The sequence below is a fragment of the Lepidothrix coronata genome, unplaced genomic scaffold (genome assembly GCF_001604755.1).
Source record: "Lepidothrix coronata isolate B3197 unplaced genomic scaffold, Lepidothrix_coronata-1.0 Scaffold28, whole genome shotgun sequence".
Classification (NCBI taxonomy): Eukaryota; Metazoa; Chordata; class Aves; order Passeriformes; family Pipridae; genus Lepidothrix; species Lepidothrix coronata.
Window position 1 is genome coordinate 6,557,687 of NW_016690208.1, and position 27,999 is coordinate 6,585,685.

Consider the following 27,999-nt stretch of genomic DNA (forward strand, 5'->3'; position numbering starts at 1 on the left):
TGGCTGGGCGGGACCACGGCCGGGGGGGGGGCACTTCTGGAAGTTTCCATGGTTACCGGGGGGGGGCGCCGCCGCCTCCCGGGGGCACCGGGGGTACGGGGGGGGGTACCGGGGGTACGGGGGTTACCGGGGGGTACCGGGGTATCAGGGGTTACTGGGGGATACGGGGGGGCCCCGCCCGGGGGAGATGCGGTGAGGTCGGCGCCGGGCCGGTGTCACGGCCGGGCCCTGCGGAGTCTCCTATCGGAGCCCCCCGGAGACGAGGTGACACGTGTGTGCCCAGAGCCCCCCGGAGACACCGGGGCCGGTCCCAGGCAGCCGCCGCCCGTCCCGCTGGTGCCGGCAGGTCGCCAGCTCCCGCCGTGTCGCGACACCGCGCCCCGCACGCGCAGGCCGGGCCGGGCGGAGCGGGGCTGTCTCGGCCCCGCCCGGCCCGGGCCCGGCACTACAAGTCCCAGCAGCCCCGCGGCCGCGTGCGCAGAGCCGCGCCCGGCCGGGCCGCAGCGGGGCCGGGCAGGGCTCGGGCCGCCGAGAGACCGCCCCGGGGCGCGGGACAGCGGGAGGAGGAGCGGCGGGAGCGGGAGGAGGAAGGCCCGGGGCCTGACAAAACCTCTGCTTCTTCCAGGGCAGCGAGAGGGAAGGCGGGCGGCCGAGCGGAGACGGAGCCGAGCAGGGTATGTCGGAGGGGGGTATCGCGATAGGGCGCCCGGGAGGCGCGGGGAGCGGCGCGGGGGCGGCGGCAGAAGTTGCCGGTGGGGTTCGCTCGGGGGCTGCTCGGTCTGTGCCCTGCAGCCCCTGCCGGGGGGCCCGGGGGTCGCGGCTCCTGGGGTTCGGACGCCGGGTCCCTCGGCAGCGCGGCCTCGCTGCTCCGGCTGCCGGTCCTGCCCGGCTCCTTCACGGCTTTTGTGCTGGGCAGGTCTAACACTTGAAACTTGACGAGTGCGGTGACTTCCCTTTTTGGTTGCTCGCAGACCCCCAACGCCGGAGAGCTCCGTCCAGGCACTATCAGGCTTTTTTCTTGCAAAGTCATGATCCCGCGCTCCTGAGAGCTGTCGGGATGGAGCTCTCGGAGCGGGCATGTGACACTACACTTACTGATAGGTAAAATGCTATTTTGGTGGACGATGCAGTTGACTCACAAGTAGAGGCTGCAGTTTGGAGAGGATGGAGGGGGAATGGCACGGGCGGTACGTGAATCTGAAACATTCTGTAAAAGCGGCAGGATGGTGGCTACAGGAAAGAGACTTTCACGTTGCTGCTGCCATGGAGGGTTCCAAAATATTCAAGATACTCCACACAGCGGTTTTGGTGTAAGACTTGTCAGGTCCTGGAGAATATACTCTCCTTGGTAGCAGCTGCCCTCCCTGGTGGCCCCTGGATGGGATGTTTCACTGTGGGGAAGGGAGCTGCTCTCTGGAGAACAGGCTGGGAACAGGTTGGTTTTGTCAGTTTGAGCTGCTGCGAGTTCTGCACTTGTTCCAACTGAAAGTTTATTGGTGTGACCCTTACCTAAAGGGAGCTCCTCTTTACAGCATCACAAGCAACTGGAGTAGATTTTAGTCTGATTACGTGCTTTTATTGATTTTATGCAGTGCAGTAATGCCATAATAGATAGTTTAGTAGCCAGCTGATCCTGTGCATTACTGATCAAGTTCTGTTTTGGGGCAAGGGAAGCAAGGTGCTCCTTGCCTACACATGGACAGTATGTCCAGTGCTGGGTGAGAGCAACCTCTGGGCCGGAGCAAACTTCAGGGATGAGTTTCTTACTAGTGTCAATTAGACAGTGGAACTGCATTTTGCATTTAACACGTGTGTTTTAGATGGTGGGTGTTGTAACCTGAGAGTTCAGCAGATGAGCCCTAGGTCATGGTGAACCATCCTACCCCAAAAAGGGCTCTTTTAGCTCGGCTGTGGCAGACAGGCTGTGAGCTTGTATAAAGAAATGGGGCTTGTTAGTTGCTACTATAAATATTAATGAGAAAAGAGATACTTCATCAGGGCTGAATTAGCTTGGAAGCTATTCAGGCTTGCTTAGGAGTTATTTTTCAGTAAGAAGGAGTGATTTCAGTTGTGCCTTGCCCTGCCCTGCCTACGTTAGATCTGCCCAAACTTGCTCTGGAAGTTGTCTTGCGTAGCGAGACTCAGGAGGAGCAACTAACCTTGAGCAGGAAATGCTGGAGTAGGAAGAAGAATCTGGTGTACCAGCAGTATTTACCACTTTACTTAATCTCTTTTCTGTCAGGTGAATCACAGACATACTCAATAGGGATGTGGCTCATTCCTGCATGTCACAGGACAAACCTACAGACTTTTTAAGATGGAATTCAGCACCTAAAGATTCAATGTCATGTTTTCCAGGACTTTTAAGAGTAGGAAGGAATCCGTGTCCTGTGTTCATCAAAGGATAGACTGCCTCAGGTTCTGAACAAATTTGTGCTGCCAGCAGGGCAAGGCATCTTGGATACTGTCAGGTCATGCAGTCTTTGTTGTTGATATGTGGAGCATCATGAAAAGAAATTGTTTGAGTTGTTGTGCCAAGCAGCTCTTACTGTGTCACAGTTATTAGTAGGTTCCTGAGAAGTCTTGAAATAACTGACAGAAAATGGGAATGTTTTTGTATCAACATGTAATTTCAGGATTGAAAAATAATCTGCACGTAGCAGGAGATATTTAATATCTGTTGTTTCTTCAGCCACAGCAGGCTGTTGGATGTCTAAATATCCTAAACTGTCTCCTTTATACAGCCACATGCAGATACCTGCTGTTCCAGGTGTGGAGCGTGGCACTTATAAACCAGGTTGCTGGATAATTACGGGCACCTTTTTGTTTATGAGGAGCTGATAAGGTAATCTGACAAACAGTGTTCTGGAATTGGCAGGAGCTGGAGCTGTTGGTGCTCACTCTGCTCCAGCACTGCCTCTGTGGTGTGTTACCAACCACTGACTGGGGCTGAGTGCCCCTAAAGCCTTGTCCCCAGTGCTGGCCTGGAGTGAACCTTGTGCAGCCTGTCAGGGGTGCAGCCGCTGTCCTGTCGTACTGTTTAAAGGGAAGAGGTTTTTGGGGAGGAGCAGTGTGTGTCAGTAGGTGTGTTAGTGGTACAGTAGTTTCTCCTTTCAGGACAGGCTGTGTTAGTAATACCAGGATCTGAAGAGAGGAAAAGCACATGTGTCTTGCTCGACTGGGTTTTTCGAGTTTCCTTTCCTGAGCTCTCCTGAAGCACCGTGTGTGTTAAACTTCACATCTCTGCTGTTCTCAGGTGTCTGAGAGACCTCAGGTGAAGACAAAGTTCTTGCTGTGCTTGTGTGGCTTCAGAATAATTCATTTAGAAACTGGTGAAAGGCAGTGACAAGATGTTCCTCTCCATGGAGGTGGATCTCAGCAGCAATCCTGGGAGTCAAGTCAGTTGGATTTTTATGGAGGTTACAAAGGCAGGGAAGCTGCTGATCCCATTTTCTTGTACATAGGGTGGAAGCTGCTGTGGTGCAGTTGTCTTCCTGTGGATTGACGGGAAAATCTTGTGGATTTTCACAGTTCCTGACAAAGCAGTGGTGCACAGTAACCTGCTGTGGCTCAGTTCTGAATCAATTCTCCTCTTGCTTTCGTTATTTCTGCTGTTGTACAGCAGAGGCAGATAACACAGACACATGGGCAGTGCCAACTGATAGGAGGTTATTAGGTAGTCACAAGACCAGTATATTTAGAAGTGCAGTTGCAGCCAATGGTGCTCTTCAGAGCCCCGATTTGGGCCTGAAGTTCATGGTGACAATTTAAAATCAAAAATCAGAGTGCACAGCAGTGGGCAATGTCCCACAGCCACTCAGGACCCGGTGTGTGGGTAAGGGCTGACGTGCTCTGTCGCGAGGAGGTGCCCAGGTCCTGTGCTGGGTGCTCACTTCACTTTCCAAGTGGGTGTGAGGCCCATTCTGTCAGGTTTTTTTCAGGTGGCATCAGAAATGTTTACTACTGTGTTTGCAAGCAGTAACAAGTTTATTGCTGATTTTTTTGTGAGCCCTTAAATTCTGAGACAAAAAAGTAAATTTGTTGCAAGAAGTTGTTATTTGTTTCTCACAGAAGTTTGGCAGTAACAGCAATGTTTCTTTTTCTAATCATTTCTCTCAGACTGTCCTAGTTAAAAGTATCTGAATTAGCACATCTTTCAGGTTCCTGTTGTACTCTCATCTTTGGGTGCCTCAGCTGTAACCACTGGTTAGGGTTGCTGGGTTTTTGGGGGGCTTTTGAGTTTGTTGTTTTTTTTTTTTTTTTGAGAGCTTTTTATACTCAATTGTCTGTATATGCTAGGAATGATCTTTACACCACTAGGTGTAATAATACTGCAAATTTTTGTGCATAAAGACTTGTGACAGCTTCTTTGTTTGTCTCTGCCTGGGTTCTGGTTGTGAGGTTAAAACTATAGATGAAAGAATTTAATTACACAAGGAGCAGTGATGGTTGTCAGTGCACCAGGTTATCAGGCTGAAAAAACCCCAACAAATGGGAAACCTGTGCCTAATTAGGGAGCTAATCTGTGTTCCTACTGTTCAGCAAGGATCACCTCCTGCTATGCTGAACAGTGAACCACAGATCTTTGAAACACTAAAAGGGGAGAGCACTGAGCCAGCACATGGTACATTATTTGTAGTTTCTCAAGCATGGACTGAATTGTGAAGCAAGGCCTGTCCAGAGTCACTGCAGGTTGTGAAGTAAGTTTTTATTTTAACTGTAGTATGGCTTTGAAGGGTTCCTCAGCAGAGCCCTCTGACATATATCCATTACTGATACATCCCACAGGTAGCTGTTGCAGATGATACACTTTTCCTTCCTAAATTATCTGGTGTGGCTGTGGGTTCTGGTGGGGAAGACATACAACAGTTAATCATCAATTGCATGACCTGCATGATTGTATCCCTTCCCTCATCAGCATTAATGCAGTTGATGTTTTTCCTCCCATAGAGTTAATTTTTAGATGGATTTGCTCCTGGAACGTGTCTTGACTGGCGTGATACTCTGCTAATTGAGATGTTCTCTAACTGTGAAGTTGAAGATGATGTTAGGTTCAGACAGAACAGTAGTTTGTGCAGATTTTAGCCCCTAATGTGCTATGAAAGACCACGGTTGTTTCAGTTTTTCTCTCTTTAAAACAGCACTTTTGGATCATGGCCCAGAGAAGTATTCTTCTGAATTGAAATATTTGGGGAATTTTTTTTTAATGAATTCTACTGTTGAGCAAAGTCTCCAGACTTATTTCCAGCTTCTGCCTCATCTGGGTATTGATACTCCTTGGGGTTTGTTTTTTTGCCTTTTTTTTTAAATTAGTAATTTTTTTTTTTTAGCAGAAAAGAGCAATACTGGGAGGGTGGTGCTTCTGATGCACCAACAGGTGAGAGAGGTAGCTGCCCAGAGATTACAACATCCAGGTCCTTGGGGAGTGTTATGTGGATGGGCTTTAGGATGAAGGAGTAAAGGCAGAAATCTTTATGCCTGTTCCCCAGACAGTGAGTGGGAATGGGGCTGGTCTTCATCTCCCTGAGCTTGTGTCACCCAAGATGAAGTAAGAGCCACATCTGTGCAGGTGATGGCCAGATTCCCCTCTCGTGTGCTGGACTGTGGTCAGGAGTTGGGCAGTGCTGTGCTCCTGTCCCAGATCACCAGTGCCAGCTGAAAACACCCTTTGCTTCTCTGCAAGTGTCCCTGCTGTGCTGACAGAACAAGGGTTAATGGCAGTTAGGAAACCTTGCATTTAGAAAGAGTGACTCAGTCCCTGAGTGCTGGGCTGGGGGTCTGAGGGAGGGGGCACAGAGCAGGATTTGCTACCCGGTGTGGGGGCTGGCAGGGCTCGTTCCCTCGCTGTGGGACTCACCGTGTGGTTCTCTGTGCTCAGTGGGTGCTGTGTCACCCCTGGCTGCCCACCATGGTGAAGCTGGACATCCACACGCTGGCCCACCACCTGAAGCAGGAGCGGCTCTACGTGACGGCGGAGAAGCAGCTGATCCAGCGGCTCAACGCCGACGTGCTGAAGACGGCGGAGAAGCTCTACCGGACAGCCTGGATCTCCAAACAGCAGCGCATCAACCTGGACAGGCTCATCATCACCAGGTGACTGCACTGCTGGGGCTGGCACGGGAGCCAGCGGATTCTTCACACTTAGAATCTGGAGTCCTTTGCTGTACTAACCATAAAAATAGTGAGGTTTTAAATCAAACATCAGCAAGGGAATCTTACACACAGGAAAGTTACTTGTTGGCCATTTAGACAGCTTTTTTTTAATACCTGTGTTTGTTTTGCTTTTGTTCGGGGGAATAAACTCTCCTGAATTTGCAGATGACTTGTAGTAACTACCTGGAAAGTCTTTTTTCCTTGGTGGCTGTCTGGTTAATAGTTTGACCACGTGGCATCTTTTAGGAAGATCTTGTTTACTTAAGAGTTACTTAAACTGTTTCAATGTTTTTCTTTAAAGTGCTGAAGCTTCTCCTGCTGAATGTTGCCAACATGCAAAAATCTTGGAGGACACACAGTTTGTGGATGGATATAAGCAGCTGGGATTTCAGGAGACTGCTTATGGAGAATTCCTGAACAGACTGAGAGAGAACCCGAGGCTTATTGCATCCTGCCTGGTTGCTGGAGAGAAGCTCAACCAGGACAACACTCAGAGTGTCATTCACACAGTCTTTACCTCCATTTATGGCAACTGCATCATGCAGGAGGATGAGAGTTACCTGCTCCAGGTCCTCCGTTACCTGATTGAGTTTGAACTCAAGGAGAGCGACAACCCCCGGCGGCTGCTCCGACGAGGCACCTGTGCCTTCAGCATCTTGTTCAAACTCTTCTCTGAAGGACTCTTCTCTGCAAAACTTTTTCTTACTGCAACCTTACATGAGCCAATCATGCAGCTCCTGGTTGAAGATGAAGACCACCTGGAAACCGATGCAAACAAGTTAATTGAGAGATTCTCCCCAGTACAGCAGGAAAAGTTATTTGGAGAGAAAGGCACAGAAAAGTTCAAGCAAAGAGTCCAAGAGATGGTTGACTCCAACGAGGCCAAGCTGGTGACTTTGGTCAACAAATTCATTGGCTATCTCAAACAAAACACTTACTGTTTTCCTCACAGCTTGAGGTGGATTGTGTCGCAGATGTACAAAACGCTGTCGTGTGTGGACAGGCTGGAGGTTGGGGAGGTCAGAGCCATGTGCACAGATCTTCTTCTGGCCTGTTTCATCTGCCCTGCAATCGTTAACCCAGAGCAATATGGGATCATTTCTGATGCTCCTATAAATGAGGTGGCAAGATTTAATCTGATGCAGGTATGATTCATGTTAAAGCAGTCTTAAAATTATACATATGAGAAATGTTCTTGGCCTTTTTTTTCCCCACCAGAACTGATGCTGCTGCAGTAAAGGTACTGTCCCTCTTACTTGTAAGAGGAATGCCAGCAAAATATTTGTGTTAATTGTTGATGAGAAGTCAGGCTTTGTCTGTTTGCTTAAAATACTGGCTTGCAGCAACTGACAGCATGTATTCCTGCATCCCTTGGAAGAGTTGCAAATGTCCTGTATAAAAGCTGGTATAAGGGATGGAAGCTAAAGCATAAAAACGACTAAAACATGAATTCTGGAATGTGTGTAAATGTGTGTTGCACTGTTCCTGCTAATGTTAAATGTTGTGCCAGGTATTGCAAAAAATAGTGGAATATTTTGCTGAAACCCCCTTGTTGTCTGGCAGTAATGCCCAGTGTTTCTGGTGGGCAGCTCTCCTGTGCCATCAGCCCTCGGAGCACTCCCCAGCCCTCATGACCAGGTTTTGTCTCTGTGCAAATACTTGGCCAGTTTAATGATGGTACGTGGAGGTGTCGTCTGAAGGTGTTGAGCAACACTCCTCTGACTGAGGATGTTCCCCACAGGAGGAACAAAACCTGCTTTTTAACCTTGTCTGTAAACTGGGCAGGGAGTGACTCTCACAGCATAATCGCTGTGGTGTGTTTTACACAGTGCTCTTCTGAAACCCATTAGCAATCCTCTCCTGTGCCACTGCTCGGGTGCTGTAGCAGAGCTTGCAGTTGGCAACTCTTTAAATTGAGGGTTGTTTTGCAGTTGGAGATTAATAAGGGATATGTGCTCTGAAATCAGGGTTAGCCCTCTTGCTATTTTTTCCTCAGTAAACTATATGCAGGCTTTGAAAACCTCTAGGTTTAAGATGACCTAGATTCAACTCTCAATTGTGACGTGTTGTAAAAACAAAACATGCTTTGTTCCTGGGAGGGGGAAGTATGGATGCTCACAGCACATTTTCTGTTAAATGCAATGACTGCTTTTTTTCTAAAGCTTCTTGCGTTTTTTCTGCCCTGAAAGCAAGCACAAGACTGTTCACTCAGTTAGAAGTATTTCTTGGAGTATTAGTTGAAAAAGGATTTAGAATGGAGGAGTTTTTTTGAGTATTTTTTGTAGCTGGGTCCATCATGTTGTTTTCAAAGGCTTATTCTTTGTACTTCTTTTTCATTTCAGGTTGGGAGGCTCCTGCAGCAGCTGGCAATGACAGGCTCTGAGGAGGGAGATCCACGTACCAAGAGCAGCCTTGCTAAATTTGACAAAGTAAGAATCCAGACTAAAAAAACCCTGAGACTCAGTGGATACATCATCATCCTTCTGCAGTCACTTTTTTCAGACATTACAAAGGACTTACTAAGTGTTTAACTTCCAAGTTACATGTACTGAAAAGCAGATTGAATCCTGCACAAAGCTGGGGGGGGAAAACCCTTGAGCTCTGGAATTAAGCATCGGGGATTCTTGCTTCTATTCTGACCTAACACTTCTTAAAAGAAAATACAAAACAAGAAATTAAAGCAAATTACATTTTAGACTGTGCACAGGAAGTGTCCAAGCCCAGGTTGGACGGGGCTTGGAGCGACCTGGTCTAGTGGAAGGTGTCCCTGTCCATGGCAGGGGGGTGCAACTGGATGGTCTTTAAGGTCCTCCCAGCCCAAACTGTTCTGTGATTTTATGATTCCATGAAATGCTAAATTACTGTCTATGGCTTTTCAACTGAACCCAAACAAAACACTCTGATCTGAAGACAGCTTTAGTATGAAGTCTGGTTTAACACCAAAGAATTTGTTAGTGGAAGTAACTTCTGTTCCTTTTTTTTTTTTTTGCATAGTTGTGCTTTTTTGTTCAGCTTTTCCATTTTAGTATTAATCTTCTGAGAGTTGGACTCTTGTGTGCCCCTTCCAACTCAGCATATTCTGTGGTTCTGTGATTCATATCCATACAGCAGTTACCTTCATCAGAGCAACAGTGAAACTTATGGTCTTTGTTGTACTGTCAGATGTTTCAAAACATGTTGATATCCTTGTGTAATTTCGAAGTTTTTGCTAATTCTAATTGTTACACAGTCATACCACAAAGCTACACATTTATTTTAAAACTAACATTCCATCAGATCAGAAACTAATATTGTGTGTTGCTTCCTTGTTTCACTTTTGGTCTGTGCTCAGCAGATCCTTCAGGAAGGGGCAGTTTAATTGCCATAAAACAGTTTAATTTTTTAAAAAAGTTTTAGGAGGACACTTAAGAAACACTTTTGAATGCAGAAAAAAAATGAAGGAAATGCTATAACTGACTACATGCTTTCCTTGCTTGTTCTTCAGGGGTTTTAATGATATCTGCTACTCTATCATAGGATTTCAAAAGTAGGAAGCAGAACTTAACATCATTCTGTAAAGTACTAAACTCCTGTCATAAATTTCTTTCCAAACCCCAGAAGTGGTCTCTCATTTGCAGTCTCTTCCTCTCCCTGCAGAGCTGTGTTGCTGCTTTCCTGGATGTGGTCATCGACGGGCGCGCGGTGGAGACGCCTCCGATGTCTGCTGTCAACCTGCTGGAGGGGCTGAGCAGGACCGTGGTGTACATGACATACAGCCAGCTGACCACTCTGGTAATGCCTCACCTTCTTGAAAAGAAGTAGTGTAAACTTGTGCCCATATGTGCACACAAACCAGGCTGGTCTCTTACAGTTCTTACCACACTAATTGTAAATGTTTAGGTTGGCTTTATGCGCAACGTGATGTCAAGCGATCAGCTTAAGGAAGATCGGATGGCTTTGGAAAACTTGCTGGCAAACTTACCCCAGAACAAGCCAGGGAAAAGCAGCAGCCTTGAAATGACTCCATATAACACCCCCCAGCTTTCTCCTGCGACCACTCCAGCCAACAAAAAAAACCGGTTACCGATAGGTAAGGGCAGCGAGCGGCGTCTCGTGTGGTTCTGTACCGTGGGACATTTCTGGGCCATTGTCTCAGGCGTCTCCTGGGGCTACTCTTTGCCTACACCTTCAGTTCTTACTTTTTCTGTGTAGGTAGTGAAGAATTTTCTTTAGCATAGAAAGCCAGGTAACTTCCTTACCTTGTGATGCAAGTAGGGTGGGTGAGCTTCATCCTCCGGGTTGAACTTGAGAAAAGCAGTGTAGTGGTTGGTAGTCATAATGGTTGTGGCTGACAGTGATAATAAAGGCAAAGTTTAAAGAGGGGAAGCAGATCTGGGAGGGAAGATTGCTTAAGAAAGCGTTAAGATGGAAGCAGAGTTGTTTGATTAGTGGAATAGCGTAAGTTAAACATTTTTCTGTCTCAGAAGAGAGCAAATGGGGAGGAGATGAACAAGCAGGAGCAGGACTTTCAGAGTATGTACCAAGAAGAGAAACTTTCTCCTTTCTCCATTCCTTGTCTGCTCTAATTCCAACTGTCAGTATTCTGGAATGCAATTTTATGTTGGTTGGCTTTTGTTTTTTGAATAGGATTTCTGGGTCTTGAATTTTTCCTTTGCAATAATACTTTATTTTAAGATAGGAAGTGTGGTACTCTTAGTCAGTAACTATTTATGTGATAAATAATCAGTGAGTGATCATTCCTGTGATTATGACCACATGGGATAGTTTTGTTTGAGAGATTTGGTGTCGGTGTGTAAAAGGATGAAAATATGCAGAGCCTGATAAGTGGCAAAAAACCCCACAAAACCACTCCCAAGACAAACCTGTCTCATGTTGTTTTAACTCTGCTTCTGAATGGCTCTGGCACAGCAGCATTTATTTTATGGTATAAAATAGCTTTTGCTCAAAGTTTTTATTTCTTTTGTTTCATTTTAATGCTTCCGAAATCCAGGACAGCAATTGGCAGCCATTACTGCCTGGGACACCTCTGCCACCAATCTGTCAGCTCACATAACTCTAGTAACCCCTTTTGGTGGGTAATGCCCTCTTTACGTTCTTCTCTCTGAAACTTTGCCCTGTATCACCACTCAAGCATGTCTTTGGGTTACTCTGGCAATCAGTTCCCTTTTCAGATTTCTTCATTGATTTCTGTGTGAAACTCACTTTGTGTTCATGTGGTTTTTGAAAACCCTTCCTGTGCCTTTGTGTGATAATCAGATTTTGGCTGTGACTTCTGCACACTTGCCTTGTTTTCCCCAGATCAAATAAAGAAATAATTGGTGTCATGCTGCCATACTTAGAAATCTTAATTCCATGTGGGCGTTTTTGCTTCCATGGAGCCAAATGTGGGAATCTGAGGCCGGTTGAAAAGATTAATAGAGTCACAAAATAATCAGAGTGAACCGCCCGATGTTCTATTGTATGTTTGTGTTTGAGACACCTGTTAGAATTAGATTTCCAATTTTTTAGGTGAAAAAAACCTTCTAAACAAATTAATCAGAGTTTTAAGCCACAGAAACCTAGACCTTTTTTTTTGGTAACAAACTTAATTTTCTCATTTAACATATTAAAGGTCTTTCTGTGACTGGAATACGCTGAATTTGTGTAGACAAACAGGACATAGTGTATCTTGTTTCTCTACTTCTTTTTTGTTGAAAGCTTCCTTCATCAATACTCAAATTTAAACACCAGTTCCATATCCCAAAGTTTAATAAGACTTTGATTTTGTAAATTTATTTTGTATGTATTACTAATTGAAACACTATAGTTCTGTATTTCCATTGTATTGTCCTTTTTTCCTCTTTAAACAAGGAAAAACTTTCTAATATTGACATTTCAAAATATTTTCTTAGCAACTCGTAGCAGAAGTAGATCAAATATTCTGATGGATCAGCACGGAGATCACGAAGGATCCTCCCAGGAAACTATCCCAGAAGTTCAGCCAGAAGAAGTGCTGGTGATTTCTCTGGGGACAGGTCCACAGATTACTCCAGGAATGATGTCAGAAAATGAGGTATCCAGACACGATGACATCTCAGATATTTTGAACAGGGCAGCCTCTGTCTTCTCAGTAGCAGAACAATGAGGTTGTAACACTTAAGTTTTGGTAGTAATTGGAATTAAAATCCTTACTTTGTTACTGAACTTGGGGCTTTTAGCTTTCAAATTTCTCTTTGTTAGGTGGTTTTTTAACCCTCACTTAAGATGTTTAAGAGCAAACCTGAGCTATTTTTGTTGAGCCTGAAGAAACTGATGCAAGTGCCCTGTCCCTTGGATCAAGGGACACAGGTGAATGGCAGAACTGGAGCACCGATCCCAATGTTTCTGGCAGCTCAGACTTGAAAGGCAGAGGCCCAGCTTGTTGTGAGGGCAGAGCTGTGCTGTCAGTGCCATCAGTGCCTGCAGAGTGTTCTTAGGGCAGGGCTGCAGTTACTGCCTTTTTCTTTCTCCAGCTGCAGCAAAGCTGCTGCTTCCAGATTTGCTGCCTTGCCTGGAGGTTGGGATTATCTCCTTTGGCAGCCTCGTGGAGAACAGTTTCCATGTTACACTGGTCTGTGGGGTGCTCAGGGAACCTGGCTCCATTATCAGGACATGCCTGATGTTCACAGTGTGGTATCTTGCATTGTCCCCAGGCCCTGACTTGGGACATTGCTGCCCTTTTTCAGATGGAACGTCAGACACTTGATTGTGACACTGACAATACAAGAACATGCCTCCAACATTTTATTTACTATTTAGTTACCTGAGAAATAGATGATTTTAAGGAAGTCTTGTTTCTTTCCCCACTCTCCAGGTCTTAAACATGCAGCTTGCAGATGGCGGGCAAGATGTCCCCATTGACGAAAACAAACTCCATGGTAAACCTGATAAAACCTTGCGCTTTTCCCTCTGCAGTGATAATCTGGAAGGAATATCTGAAGGTGAAGGGCTGCTTAAGTCTTGAAGAAGTTTTATTGCTCTGTTTTTTGGGTGTTTTTCCCCTTAACTCTAAAAGGAAGGTGTGTTAGATGCAGCATCTCATCTTTGCCGTTCTGAAGGCCACGTAATGTGAGAGCCTGTCTTTTCTCTTAGTTGTTCAGAGAAAAAAGCCTGCAGCTATATTTTGACCTACAAAGGCATAACCAAGTCTGAGAATTAGGAAGAGGAAAACCTAAGTGTGTTTAGAAAGACAAAACGGAGGGATTTTTTTTTTTTTTTTGAAACTTAAATGTAATACTAGTTATTAAGATAATCTAATTTAGCTCTTAACTTGGGCTTCTCAGACTTATTTTTCACCATGTTTTAATAAACTGTTACATATCTCAGAATAATTTCTGGATTCTGGACAACTCCTTTTTATGAACCTCAGACACAACAAAGCACAGGTGTCTGTGGGATGGGAGAGGTTTGGGCAGATCAGTCCTGCATTATTGTGTATAACTTCCATAACTTAGTTTTTGCTCTCTGTCTCCTCAAAATAAAGACAACAAATTCACGGACAAATTAATGGCAAAGGCTTTATTGACTTTTTAGTTGCAGCAAAGTACAGTAGTGGTGAGATTCAGTATTTTGTATAATTTCTTCTAGTTTTTCTAGTGAATCGTGTCCTGGATTGTTAATGCTGTATATTTAGGCACTGTTATTCAAATTAGATTTAGAGTAAAATCTGTTCTCACAGGTCCTTCCAATCGCTCCAACTCCGTGTCCTCGCTGGATTTGGAAGGGGAGTCGGTGTCGGAGCTCGGCGCGGGCCCCTCCGGGAGCAACGGTGTGGAGGCTCTGCAGCTCCTGGAGCATGAACAAGGCAGGTGCCAACTCTCATACAGCCTGAGCAGCTGGAGATGGCAAAGCCAAAGTCCTGCGGAAAGAGGTGGCAAAATGCGCTAATTCAGGAAGAAAAAAGTAGATGTTTTCCTTTCGTGATCACTCTTGCATTTGTTTGTGGTTTGGTGTGGTTTGGTTTTTCCCAAGAAATATTTCTTGTAGTCTGTTGTTAGGAAAAGGAAATCACCTGGAATTTTGAGGCTTAAGTCCTTTACAGGAAACTGCTTGTAAAGTTTTGCTTGATATCAAGCTTTTCCCTTCAGGAGTAGGATGATCTGGATTGGAGTAAGTTAAAAGCATCTGGATAGTTTCCTGTTTAATATACATTTGTCAAACACTGAACAGGTTTCCCAAAGAGATTGTGGTGTCTCCAGCCTGGAGATATGACTGGACATGACCATGAGCAATCTGCTGTCACTGATCAGGGCAGGGGGTTTGGGCTGGATTGGTCTCTAGGGGCCTCAGCTTTTCTGTGGTTAGTTCTTCTACAGGAATTGTATCAGTTTCTTTATAGCACACATTTCATTTATTTTGTCTGTTGATTTAGTCAATAGGTCACCATGTTTACTTCCAGATTTTTCTTCTTACATCTCAAATGTGTTTTCAGACAGCATCTCTTGAATAGTATAGTAGTGCTTTACAGGCCTCACTTTAAACCACTGCCTTTCCTGACAGAATTAGAGGGTTGGTTGGTTGGAGTTTTTTTCCTAGAATGCACTCTTCCAGGTTTTCAGTCTGAAGTAATTGGAGAAGCCTTTCAGAAAGCTGAGAACTGTTTATTTCCCCACAGCCACAACTCAGGATAATCTGGATGACAAGCTCCGTAAGTTTGAAATCCGTGATATGATGGGTTTGACTGATGACAGAGATATATCAGAAACTGTGAGTGAAACCTGGAGCACAGATGTCTTGGGAAGTGACTTCGACCCCAACATGGACGAGGACCGGCTGCAGGAGATCGCAGGTAACTGGTGCTGCACCGGGTACGTTCTCGTGCTTTGCTCGCTCTGGGACCGCGAGGCTGCGGAGCCTCCTCCTCCCCTCCTCAACAGGCTGTGCCCACGGAGCAAACTGCAGCTTTCCCTTAGGAGGATTTTGTGTGCATGACCTGGATTGTATTCAGTTGCTCATTTCTTTTCACCGTTGTGTTTCCTGGTGGCTTTGTTAAGGACACTTTTCTCTCTAGAGCTGTCTCCAGAGCCCAGCTCTAGCCATACGCTTCGGCTTTACTTTTGCAGGTGCAGCTGCAGAGAACATGCTAGGCAGCTTGCTGTGTTTGCCAGGTTCAGGATCCGTGTTGCTTGATCCCTGCACAGGTTCAACCATATCAGAAACCACAAGTGAGGCGTGGAGTGTGGAAGTATTACCGAGTGATTCAGGTCAGAATTGGGCAGTTTTTACTTATTTCTTTAGCATGGTTCTAAGACTCTTCCAGAGGCATATAATGCAGAACAACGACCTCTTCTTTCTTCAAGAAATTATTGTCCTAGGATTAAGTTAGTGTTTATGAATACTTCCAGGATTAAAAGCACAAATCCTTCCTAGGCAGAGAGAAGATGGAAAGCATTGGGAGAGACTTACTGTTACTTAAGAAATTCTTAAGGGCTGAAGGGGAAGAGAAGGGTTTGCAAAGCAAACTTGCACTTGCTTTCCTTCCCTGTGATATTGAGTAGGGGCTGTACAGTTCACTGTGGTTAGTGAAGATGTGACTGTATCCTGTTGTGTCTAAGAAATACAACACTTAAAACAGTAAACACTCCTTAGCATTCCTGTGCAGACAGAGCATTGCTGTCTGTGCAGAGTCCTGCCTTCTGTATCAAAGAATATAAGAAAACTCTTGCTGAAGTGGTTGAGTTACCTTAGAACTCGATACACTGAACCAACACCCCCGCATTCCTTCTGCATGTGAATGTTAAGGGAGCCTGGCATTGAGGAGTGATACTTTCTCTCTCTGCTCTCCATTGTCTCCTTTTTGTAGAGGCTCCAGACTTAAAACAGGAGGAAAGGCTCCAAGAACTGGAGAGCTGTTCTGGGCTGGGCAGCACGTCTGATGACACAGATGTGAGGGAGGTCAGCTCTCGACCCAGCACTCCAGGACTCAGCGTTGTGTCAGGTGTGTTCAGCTGTCCCTGAAAACACACTGCTCTATCAGAGCACTCACCCTGTGGCATGTGCTTTAGTTATACCTCACTTCACTCATAAAATAACTTCCTGCACTCATTTGGGAATTTTCAAAGCAGTGGTTCTTTGTTCATCTCACAGAAGAAATAAAAAAGGCAGCAGAGTGGTGAATACTCTGTGCTGCAATAGCAGTGGTTGGCAGAACGTTGATTTGGAAGCAACTCTTGTGTTTAGTTTTATTATCACAACTTTTTTTATTTAAGTAAATCAGCATATGTCTAGTTCTTCATTTTCTACCAAGTATATAACAGAGTGAAGTATCCTCCTAATACCCCTTGTCAGAGTGTATTCATGGCAGTGGTAAAATGTAGACCAGAAATTGTTATTTTGGGGAGTGCAGAAACTCCATGTGTCTGTAGATACTACTGTGAGTTAGGACTTGATTATTGCAGTGTTCACCAAACATTTGTACACCCTCAGGATTTTGCTTCCTTGCTCTCTGAAAGACTATTATGGATGCTTCTTTTGTAAGGTATTAGTGCAACATCTGAAGATATTCCTAACAAGATTGAGGATCTCAGATCTGAATGTAGCTCTGACTTTGGGGGAAAAGATTCTGTGACAAGTCCTGATATGGATGAAACAGCCCATGGTAAGTTACTTACCTGGAGTCTCTGATAAGCACAAGTTACACTTAGAGTCCTTAAATGTTACAGTTTTCCTAATTTCAGAGTTCTGGTGACTAAGCTTAACATTTTCCTTATGTGCCAGCAGTGTATTTGTTTGACAAAGAGACTTTAGTAGTTTTCAGTACTAGAGCTTGAGTACTGGGTCTAAGATCACCTTTCCCTAATTTGGTTTGATTAAATTGACTGTCCTTTTGTCCTTTTGGAATTGGACCACTCCTCAAGATTTCCCCACTATTTGTGATGTGATTCTTTGATCATTTCAATGTACTACAGAGATCTTTCCATACAAGAATATCTTTACAAATATTTTGCAGTCTAAGTTTTGTAACCTGCTGTTGCTGGGCACTGTTTCTCCAGTGTCCCTCACGTTGGAGGCAGTTTTGGTACAGTGCTAACTTTGTTCCCTCTGTATTTCAGGAGCCAGTCAATTGACATCTCCACCTTCTCAGACAGATTCTTTGCTTGCACTGTTTGACCCTCTGTCCTCAAATGAGGGTGAGTTGTAAAGAGTAAGCTTTTTTATTTTTAAAAATAGGCATTTTCAATGCTTCTGTGTAAATACCACGTAATTTGGAAGAATCTTGAAAGAAATGTGTGTGGCTTCTTTTATGCTTATGACCACAGGTGTGTCAGCTGTAGTAAGGCCTAAAGTGCACTATGCAAGACCCTCTCACCCACCTCCGGATCCACCCATCCTGGAAGGAGCTGTGGGAGGTAACGAGGCCCGACTGCCAAACTTTGGGTCTCACGCTCTGATTCCAACCGATCTGGAAGCCTTCAAGCAGAGACATTCCTACCCGGAGAGGCTGGTCCGCAGCCGGAGCTCAGACATAGTGTCGTCGGTTCGGAGGCCCATGAGTGATCCCGGGTGGAACAGGCGTCCTGGGAACGAGGACAGGGAGCTGCCCATGGCCACCAGCAGCGCTGGAGCAGCTGTGCTGGCAGCCACGTCTCAGTCATCGTCTTCATCTCCCAGTAAGGACTCCTCCAGGGGAGAGGTGAGGCTTCTGTTTATCATTTTATTTTTTTCTGTCATGCCCACTTTAACTATGCATCCATGCCAGAGAGTTGGTATTAAATGTGTTTAGCCAAGGCATTACAGCACACTTTTGTTACCCTTTAAACATTGCCCAGTAATGTTTTATAAGCTAAAGCTGAAGATGTCCAGAGTGGCTTAAATGGATCTGGCTTCTCTTAAGTTTACTGGATGAACTTTATTGGATTTAGTGGCACTTCAGAAATAAATTCATTGTAATGGTAAACTGCTGCAACAGCCTAAGAAGTAATTTTCTTTAAAAAAGAAATAAGTGAAATCTAAGGTTCTTCATGACTTTGGGTTTGCATTTGCAGGCTGTCCTCTTCAGGAGGGATATTTCTGATTTAATGTGCTCCCTGTGCTCTGCTGTAGTTCTGTTTTTACAGTCAGTGTAGCAGAGCCTGATGTGGAGAAATTTTCTCTTTACACTTGATTTGGTAAATGCTCAGATGTAGACTCTGCCCTTCTGCAGATTGAGGAACGAAAAGACAGCGATGATGAGAAGTCTGACAGGAACAAGCCCTGGTGGAGGAAACGTTTTGCGTCTGCCATGCCCAAAGGTGGGAGCATGTCTGTCAGGTTTCGGTACTTCAGTCAGGGTGCACGCTGCCTTTATTATGTCTTTAGTCACTTTAATGGCTAAATTCAAGTATAAATAAATATGTCAATAAAAATAGGAAGCCACCTGACTCCCTTGGATAGTAGTTCTCTAGAGTGTGTTGTACCTGCAAGGCAAAACTGTTCTGCCTGGGTGTCTGGTAAAGGTGGAGCTTACTATAGATGATGGCAGTGCAGTTCTGCTCCACCCCGTGGATAAGCTTATGCTTTTATTGAAGTTTATTTGATGAAAATCTTCTGCATTAGCCACTTCCTTAAAGTTTCTACAACTTGGCCATTATCTCAGGATAGTCTTTGATGAGATACCTTGCATTTTCAGCTCCTATTCCATTTAGAAAGAAAGAAAAACAAGAGAAAGACAAAGATGACATGGTGCCTGACAGATACGCAACACTTCAAGGTATGTGAATAATCTTATCATAGTAATTTTCTCTCAGAACATGCCTTCTGGAGTTCCAGAGTGCCCACCAGGTAGCTGTTGACAGACAAGTATGTGCTGCTGTAGTTGATGTTCACAACTGGCATTTTGAATAAGAAAATGGATAAAGACTTCTTGACTTGAAGACTGTTTTTAAGTTGTCAGGCGTCTGTCAGTGCAGATAGTGGAATATTAACTCAAGTCCTCACTTTTTACCCCCCCCCATTACAGAGCTCAAATCCTTGTCACAGCTGAGCTGTAAGGATGGCTGCACACACAGTTCTGTAATAGTTACTTAAATGCTAAATTAAACATGATTTGAACTTGGGTGTTTTGTTTTTTGTTTGCCTAATCATTTCTAGAAGTCTTCAAATATCCCAGAACCATTTGTGTATGCAGTATAAACATGCTGAGGATCTGCTTTTTATGTTCCCTTTCATTGTACTGTTTTTTTTCTGGTTTGCTTCAGACTTTATAAATATATTTGAATTGGGGCTTCATGGAATACAAGCAGCTCTTTGTTTGATGTGGCTAAAAACAGTGTCTAAATGTGTAGGTCTGAGTTTTTGTATTTGCTTTCAGTTGGCACAACACCAGGGTGACTCCTGTTGTTTTTTGTGGTCCTTTCAGATGATCCCAGCCCAAGGCTCAGTGCACAGGCACAAGCTGCTGAGGACATTCTGGACAAATATAGGAATGCCATCAAGAGAACCAGTCCCAGTGAGGGAGCCATAGTGAACTATGACAGTGCAGGTGAGAGCCTGGCTTTTGGAATCACCACCAACATAGTTTCTCTTCCTTAAAGATAAAAACACTTCAGTATCCTAGACCAATGGTAGTATTACCAGCTGAACAAGGTGAGCTCTAAACCGGGAGTGTTTTCTCAAATAATCTGTGGGACAGTCCCACAGAGGCTGGGAATTAAATCAGTATTCCCAAGGACCTCTTTCATATTACCATTGAGGGGGCTGGTTGTTGATAGCACATCTCCTAACAGTTTTTTCTTTTGTTTTAATGGGCACTAAAGAAGTATATTGCCTTACAAAAGTGATGCTGTTTTTTCTTAGCAACTTGTAGATTGTATATTTTTATATGCTTTTTTCACTTATCCAGAATAAGCTGATTTATTTGCTGTCTTCATTTTCGACCTGACCTTAGAATAACAAGCAGAAAATTGGACTGGTTTCTTCCTCTGACTCTTCAAGTGTAATGTTTTTCTGTTGCCACAGAGGCTCTTGGGGATGGTGAGAGCATGCACGACTCCCCGCGGGACGAGGCCTTGCAGAACATGTCTGCAGACGATCTCCCAGACTCTGCAAGTCAAGTAGCACAGCCACAAAGTTCTGCTTTCTCCTATAGGTAAATACATTGGCAGGTTTCGTCTTACCCACAAAGTGGAATTAAAAGCTGAACCTGTGAGTTTGGTTCCCACAAGAATCCTAATATGGATCAGTTGTAAACTTTGATGTACTTTGAGTTTTAAGCATCTCAAACTGTCATATTTCCACTGATGAAGGAGGGATGTTGTAACCTGAGAGGACAGAGCAGTTCAGTGTTTAGGAAAATTTCTTTGAAAATGGTCTGGGTGCTATATCAAAAGAACTAACATTCTTAAGTCTTGGCATTTTTGGTGTATTAAAATGATATTAAATAACTTTTAGGCACTATTAAATAAAAAAGAAAATAATAACTTCTTGTTGAAGAAGCAGGCCTCACAGCAACTGTGTTAAGAAAATATTTTTTCTCTTTAAGGGATGCAAAGAAGAAATTGAGATTGGCTCTTTGTTCAGCAGATTCTGTTGCCTTCCCGATGTTGACCCACTCAACACGGAATGGTCTCCCAGACCACACAGACCCCGAAGGTAAAGGTTCTTTGTGTTGTGTGTATCTCTTCTTGTCCCCCATCTAATGACACTTGTGCTGCACCATTTGTGGTCACTTCTCTTTGCTACAGACTTAGAAGGCACAGGCTGCCTTTTGTCCCCAGAATGGTTTCGTTCTTGCTTCACAAACCTGCCATCTAAATCTGGTCTGGTTTTTTTTTTAAATGAAGTACCATGGATGTAGCGCAGGTAGAGCCTGAAGCTATAGAATATACTCCCCAAATACATGTGCTGTTGGGAATTGTGCTACTTGAATGACTTAACTAGTCTTTACGTTGGTTTACTATATATGTGTTGTGTTGTGTCCCTCCATTCGTTCTAGGTTTATTTGCAAACAGGTGAATTTGAATTTGTTACCTTATCTGGTCCTCTTCATGTTTCAGAATGATTCTAAATACTAGCTAAGATGATGATATGATAACTTATCCCCTGATATCTGGAAAATTCAAGAAAGCTTATTAAACTGTTCTAAAATAACATTTATTGCCTCATGTACAGAAATTTTGTTTTAAATCATTAATGTTTCCCACATTCAGAACCAGTTTATTTTCATCATGCCTGTTTCTTCTCCTTAACAATTTTTCTTTGTTCTTTATCAGATAATGAAATTGTGTGCTTCTTGAAAGTTCAGCTGGCTGAAGCCATCAACCTCCAGGACAAGAACCTGATGGCACAGCTGCAGGAGACGATGCGCTGCGTGAGCCGCTTCGACAACAGGACCTGTCGGAAGCTGCTGGCCTCCATTGCAGAGGACTATAGGTAGCTTGTTCGTTAGTAACAGCTTCCCAAATCCATATATTTATTCACTAGCACATTGGGAACATCCCTTTTGTTTTAAATTGTACTTTACCAAACCAGGCTCTTAAACCTCTGCTTCCCCACAAAACAATGAAATTGTCTCAGCTGTCTGTGAATGGCTTAAAAAAGCTTGGGCCTTAAGTCGGTCCAGGTAGTAATAAACTCAGGTTAAATCAATTTGTGGGTAGTATTCAGCAATAACACACACAAAATGCTGTTTGGAATTTGCTTTAGTCTGGCATTCCTGAGTGCTGCCAGGGCAGTGAACTCACAGAAATCTGTGTGAGGTGAACTTCCGAAGTCACACATTGTTCTGTTTTATAAACAACAGGTTGAAGATTCCTCCTGCACTACAGCTTAGCAGCTTGTAAAGCTATTAGCCTCTATCTCTGTTACCAGTCTGATGTAGACCCCTCTTTATTTTAGGAAAAGAGCTCCATATATTGCTTATTTGACTCGCTGTCGCCAAGGCCTGCAGACGACACAGGCGCACCTGGAAAGGCTCTTGCAGAGAGTTCTACGAGATAAAGAAGTGGCCAACAGATACTTCACTACAGTATGTGTGAGGTTACTGCTGGAGAGCAAAGAAAAGAAAATAAGGGAATTTATTCAAGGTAAGATTAATGCAAACTGGAATGTTTATATTCCTTTACTTCTAATTTAGATGCTGGTTTGGGTTAATATTTTAAAATACAACTTTCGATCTGAGGAGAAGATTCCCAAAATGATTTTAATTTCAACTGGTGAATTAATGGCTCAAATAGACAGATTACTGTGACTTTGCTATATGTTGTGGCAGCTAAGCCATGGTAACTGTCTGCATTTTTCACAGGCTGAGAGAATGAAGGTAATTTGTCCTCACTTGGCCTAAATTATGCTAAATCATATTATCTAGTATCTGCCCCATGGAAGAAGCATGAATGCTATTAATTGTTTTAGATCTACTGATAAATGGTATATGAAGTTGCAGCATTCAATTCTTAGTCTGGAACCTGTGGTTGCATCTTAGAAGATATGGGGGATAGTAGTAGTGTGAATCAAATGAATCAAAGATTTAAAAATATCACAGCATATGGGACAGCACCACCAGGAAGACAACTCTCTAAACAGAACCACTTACACCAAACTAATTCTGTGCTCTCTAGGCACATGTCTGACTTAATGGAGCACATAAGGAATTTGGAGTCAGTTCTTGCTCCTGGAGCATTTGGGTGCTGCGTATTAAATGTGCCTGGATAGGCTGGAATTAATCTGAGATCTTGCATTTACTGGGATGAAAGTATTTGTAATAAGGTTCAGTGACCCAGGAAGGAGTTAAAGCTCTTTGACTGGACAGAAAGGAGACAGCTATTTCTGGATGATCTAAAAGAGCCATTGGCAGCCGTGGCATTGAGGCTGCTGGCAGCTGTGAGTGGCAGCTGTCTCTGGGGCAGGGTGCTGTAAATGTGAAGCTGATGAATGGGCAGTGATTTGGTCACGCTGCATTCACTGGGCTGCATCACTCGGTCTGTGTTTTGTACATAAACATGAATGTTTCCTCTGTGTATACTTAATAAGGGTAGTGGGAAATGGGACATGTGGGTTTTCACATCTGCCCCAGCTCCCCCTTCAGCATCTGACAGCTCTGTGTGTGCTGGTTCCTGCCAGTGCCTGTCCCGGGGATTGTTGTGGGTGTTGTCTCTGTGGGTGGCTGGGAAGAAGCTTAAGAACTGATGCTACAGAGGGAGTGATTAACACAGTATTGAGTATTTTGACCATATGCTTTGTTAAATGTGTTCTATATGCTTTTCCTTTAATGCCTCCATTTATTTCAAGTGATTCTGCTTGTATTTCCCTTGCTGGGATGTGGGCAAAACAGCCTGACTGCAGGCTGGCAGGAAGTCTGAAGTAGATTCTGGGCTCTTCCTGCCAGAAAGCCCTATCAGAATTAATACTTTTTACTTAAGAGAATGTTCTTTCTCTTCTTCCCTTGTATCAGATTTCCAGAAGCTCACAGCAGCAGACGATAAAACAGCCCAAGTTGAGGATTTCCTTCAGTTCCTGTACGGGGCTATGGCTCAGGATGCCATATGGCAGAATGCCAGTGAGGAACAGCTTCAGGATGCACAATTAGCCATCGAGCGCAGTGTGATGAATCGCATTTTCAAACTTGCCTTCTACCCTAATCAGGATGGAGATATTCTGCGTGACCAGTAAGTTAATGGAATTCCAAGTACTTGGTTTCTCTTCTGCAGTTGGTGCAGATGGAAGCTGTGCAACCTTCCTGTGACAGACTTGTCTTTGCCAACCAGGCCACACAAACCCATGTTTTTGTTCAGAACATTTTGTTAAAGAACAGGGAAGTGCTTTAGCACCATGTGCAAACGTGTTTGCAATAAACTGCTAGAACAGAATAAAGTTGTAAATGTAATAATGACTTGGGATACAGTCGGGTCTGCAAGTGTGTGTGCTGAGAGAATGATCAAAATCTGCCTCAGGACTCCTTCCATTTCCTGGTTTGGTGCAGTATTTTCCATGCATTTGGGATTTTTTGTTTCTGTGTTTTAGAACAGATGCTGTTGGAATGCTCTAAGAGCTACTTGGTTGTACAGCACAATCCTCTGCACGCTCACTGACCTGGTATCCATCAGCTGTAGGGCCACCATGACTATGTACATTCCTGAAGATATCCCTTGTAGTATCAAATTTAAAACAAGTGGGAAGCCCCAGGGGACTGCAGGCTGGCTGCTGCTAACTTTTCACTCATGTTTTTTGTGTTTTCAGGGTCCTTCACGAGCACATACAGAGGTTATCCAAAGTAGTGACTGCAAACCACAAGGCCCTTCAGATACCTGAGGTAACAACTCCTTCACTTCTGTACGTGTGTCAAGGTGCTTGGTTTTAATTAAGTTTGGGATGGGGAGGGAATTGTTCTGTTTTACACTTAGAAGTGGTGCTTTTCTGTCTGTGACAGCTGAAATATCCTGCAGGAAAAGCGTGCTGTGCCCGTGCCTTAGTGTCTTCCCTTGACTGATCCTTCTAAATTCAGTTTTTTTCCTCATTTTACCACCTCTGTCCTGATACCAAGATTTAAGAACCAATGGTACACTGCACTAAGATGCAGTAACTTTCTGATAATTTGCTTCAAAAGAGAAGATTTGAATCCTTTATGCTTCTGCTGTGATTCCCCTGCCATGGCTGTGGTTTACGGCTGTCAAGTTAACTTTCTGAACCAGCCAGAATTAACAAAACCTCGCAGCTCTGAATTTACCCAGTGCTTTTGCTTTTCTCATGCCTAATAGGATAACTAAAAGCAGGTTGGTAGGCTCAAGGAGCCTGTCAGGGCTGGATGTCTGCAGCTGCCTGGCTCTCAGTTCAGCACTCTGAACAGTGTCACAAAGCTGCTGGTGAGGAACAGAGGCCCTGCAGCTCTGCCTTCATCTGGAACAGGGTCCTGAGCAAGTCGTGGAGAAGTACAGGCTCACTGTGGGAGTTGCACACAGAATACTGGCTCCTTCTATTGTTTTTTTTAATGAGACCTCAGGAAGCCACCTCCACTGTGAGTGTGGTGGAGCCATTTCAGTCACAGACTCACAGAATGGGTTGAGTGGGAAGGGACAGACCATAAAGCCCATCTTGTTCTACCCCTTGTCATGGGCAGGGACACCTTCCACTAGACCAGGTTGCTCCAAACTCTGTCCAACCTGGCCTTGGACACTTCCAGGGATGGGGCAGCCACAGCTTCTCTGGGCAACCTGTGCCAGGGCCTCCCCACCCTCACAGGGAGGAATTTCTTGCATATATCCAACCTGCATCTGCCCTCTTTCGCTTTGAACTCCTCTTGCCTTAAGGCTTCCCTTTTCTCCAGAGCCTGTGAGTCTCTGGTGCTGTGGTGCACAGCAGTAACTTGGACAGACAATAGCTGGCAGTGTGTTGGCTTTCCACAGGTGTATCTCCGGGAGGCACCGTGGCCGTCGGCACAGTCCGAGATCCGCACGATAAGTGCTTACAAAACCCCCCGGGACAAGGTGCAGTGTATCCTGAGGATGTGCTCCACCATCATGAACCTGCTCAGCCTGGCCAACGAGGATTCAGTACCTGGGGCAGATGATTTTGTTCCTGTTTTGGTTTTTGTCCTGATAAAGGTGAGTTCTTTTGCAGAGGTCACAAACCCCAGCTAATTCTTGTAATTAACAAGCACATTTAGGAGGAGAAATAATCCCTGTGGGTAATGGGGAGCATGCCAGGCTCAAGCCCAGATCTGATTCAGCAGGTTGGAATGGGAATCAAAAATGTGGTCACATTTACCGTTTTTGAATCCAAACAAACGTTGCATTTGGAACCAAGGAAATTGGGGTGCAGATTTTGTGTGGGGAATGGAGTTTGTGTGAGATATGTCCACCAGCATCTGTCATCTGTGCCTGCTTCATGCTGTCCTCTCAGGACCAAGATCCACACTACGACTGACTTGTGTTGCTGGTCTCTTTGGCATGAGTGGAGAATGGTCTGTCACATGTCAGACACCAAAACAACAGGCTTTACACGTGTTGAGGTCCTGATGACCTTCAAAGATTCTGCCAGTGTTCCCCTTCTTTCTCTTGGCCTGCTAGTCATTTTTCCTTGATGGGAAAAAGGCTCTTTTCATCAAGCCTGATGTCTTCTGAGCGTGTGAGATGGGGCTGGTCAGGATGAGCAGTGCCTGCCCTGGAGATAGTTACCTGCTGTGCAGTATCAGGATCACTGCACGGAGGGAATTGTGGTTCTTTCTGTATCTTGCAGTGTTTGATGTCGAGCTTTGCAAACAAACTGTGAGTATCTCTCTCTTCTCCAACCCCAGGCAAACCCCCCTTGCCTGCTGTCCACTGTGCAGTACATCAGTAGTTTCTATGCCAACTGCTTGTCTGGAGAGGAGTCGTACTGGTGGATGCAGTTCACGGCAGCCGTGGAGTTCATCAAAACCATCGATGATCGCAAGTAACTCGCCCAGCACATGCATGGGCAGACTGTGAGCAGGAGAGGAGCGTCTGAGAATGTACAACAGCTGCAAAAGCTGAAGAAAAGACTTTCCTTGTATAATACTGTACAGAATTGAGGCATTTTAAAACACACCTTTACTAATCTAATTAATTTAACAGATTTTCCTCTTCTCTTTCGGTTGCGTTTTTCTCCCCTCTAGATACTGGCACTGCAAAAGGGACCACAGTTTTCAGGTATTTTGGAATCTCAAAACATGCAGAAAATATTTCATGCTTTCTCCACCACCCCTCTTGCTGAATTCTTCCTCACGTGAATAGTTCATTTGATTTCTAACAGAAAACTGAAACAAGAGGAATCAGGGCAGCCACACAGTAAACTTTCTAGTTGAATACACCTTTTATTAAGAAAACACCAGCCACACTGAAAGTTTGTAGTAGCTGACATCAGTTATCGATTATATTTCACCTAAATTTAAAATCTGAGAGGACAATGTAAATATTATATAACTATATTTAATGCATTGCAAGTTTCTTTGGACTCATTATCCTTCGAATAAAAAGCAGAAGCCTCTCTGACCTCTAACAGGTTGTGACGTACCGTATTTTGGTGATGGAAGGACTTCCTAGGAAGGCTAAGGTTTAAAAAGGGCAAACTGAACTATTTATTAAAATGTAATTAAGGTTACTGAAATTTCTAAAACTGGAATTTTTAATAGGGCTTATTAGCTAGCTGAACACTTCTTGGCTAGGGCATTAGGGTGTTACAGAGGTTTGGGTATATAGAGGAGAGCAACTGTAAGTTACAATAGAGAAGTCTAATATAAAAAAGGAGAAATAAAATACCTTACTGTAATATTTTTTCTGATCTATTGTGTATACTGTACAAACCCCAAACAGAGATCCTTAACAGAACCTTGGGCTGTAATATATATTTTGATTAGTGACATTAAATACATATGCCAGGGGGTTCAGTGAATGTTTTTACTAAATGTTCTTCGTGTTGTCTGCTATGCAGCAGTGCAAGTTTTACTGTTCATATAAAATATTTTAAAATAATATAACACTGTTCTTTATGAAACATATCATGGCATCAGTTCAGGGTGTTTTCTAGATTTCTCACCCCGCCTTTCCCTTAAACTGACAGTTACCAGGTTAAAGAGGTTTTTATGCACACCACCACGTGTGTTTTTCACAACTGAAGTGGTCTGGGGCATGGCCAGTGCGTGTTGGCTCTTTATAAGCACTCGCTGTCCTTTTTCAGCTTGAATACAGTGAAAAAGGACATCGAGCATTGAACTTTTTCATGTCAGTATTATTTCTTGCTCTTTCCAGAGTGTTCATTGCACTTCTGACAGAGGGATGTGGTAAGGTTTGGTGTCTGTGAGTGGTAAAGAAAACAAAATCTTTCTCACAGTCTTTTCAAAACACGATTGCTTGATTTTGTGTGTGTGCATTTTGATGATTAAAACCTGTAAGCAACTAGTAC

General features: G+C 44.2%; 1 protein-coding gene across 8 annotated transcripts; it reads left to right on the plus strand.

Moving 5' to 3' along the window:
• The first annotated feature begins 19 nt into the window (after positions 1–19).
• GAPVD1 (GTPase activating protein and VPS9 domains 1) lies at positions 20–27,998 on the plus strand. 8 transcript variants are annotated; one of them, XM_017810047.1, is made up of 28 exons: positions 20–93; positions 626–674; positions 5,879–6,093; positions 6,455–7,298; positions 8,496–8,582; positions 9,790–9,924; positions 10,033–10,222; positions 11,144–11,224; positions 12,045–12,205; positions 12,986–13,112; positions 13,850–13,975; positions 14,786–14,959; positions 15,234–15,374; positions 15,974–16,108; positions 16,649–16,768; positions 17,223–17,300; positions 17,430–17,803; positions 18,314–18,401; positions 18,779–18,859; positions 19,508–19,630; positions 20,107–20,236; positions 20,630–20,739; positions 21,360–21,519; positions 21,985–22,172; positions 23,537–23,750; positions 24,322–24,394; positions 25,485–25,682; positions 26,375–27,027. In XM_017810047.1, exons 3-28 carry the CDS (start codon positions 5,909–5,911, stop codon positions 26,513–26,515), a joined length of 4,464 nt encoding a protein of 1,487 aa, XP_017665536.1. In that variant the 5' UTR covers positions 20–93; positions 626–674; positions 5,879–5,908; the 3' UTR covers positions 26,516–27,027. The 8 variants fall into 8 exon arrangements, with proteins under 8 accessions (XP_017665536.1, XP_017665535.1, XP_017665539.1 ...); XM_017810046.1 differs by lacking the exon at positions 20–93 and having other exon boundaries at positions 544–674; positions 26,375–27,998; XM_017810050.1 differs by lacking the exon at positions 20–93 and having other exon boundaries at positions 544–674; positions 15,312–15,374.
• The last annotated feature ends 1 nt before the right edge of the window (position 27,999 follows it).

What these genes read in the sequence shown, in the direction of transcription:
- GAPVD1 (XM_017810047.1), top strand. Translation starts at nt 5,909, where the DNA reads ATGGTGAAGCTGGACATCCACACGCTGGCCCACCACCTGAAGCAGGAG. An exon ending in GACAGGCTCATCATCACCAG is followed by an intron (nt 6,094 to 6,454) that starts GTGACTGCACTG and finishes TTTTCTTTAAAG; the next exon opens with TGCTGAAGCTTCTCCTGCTG. An exon ending in CAGATACGCAACACTTCAAG is followed by an intron (nt 18,860 to 19,507) that starts GTATGTGAATAA and finishes TGGTCCTTTCAG; the next exon opens with ATGATCCCAGCCCAAGGCTC.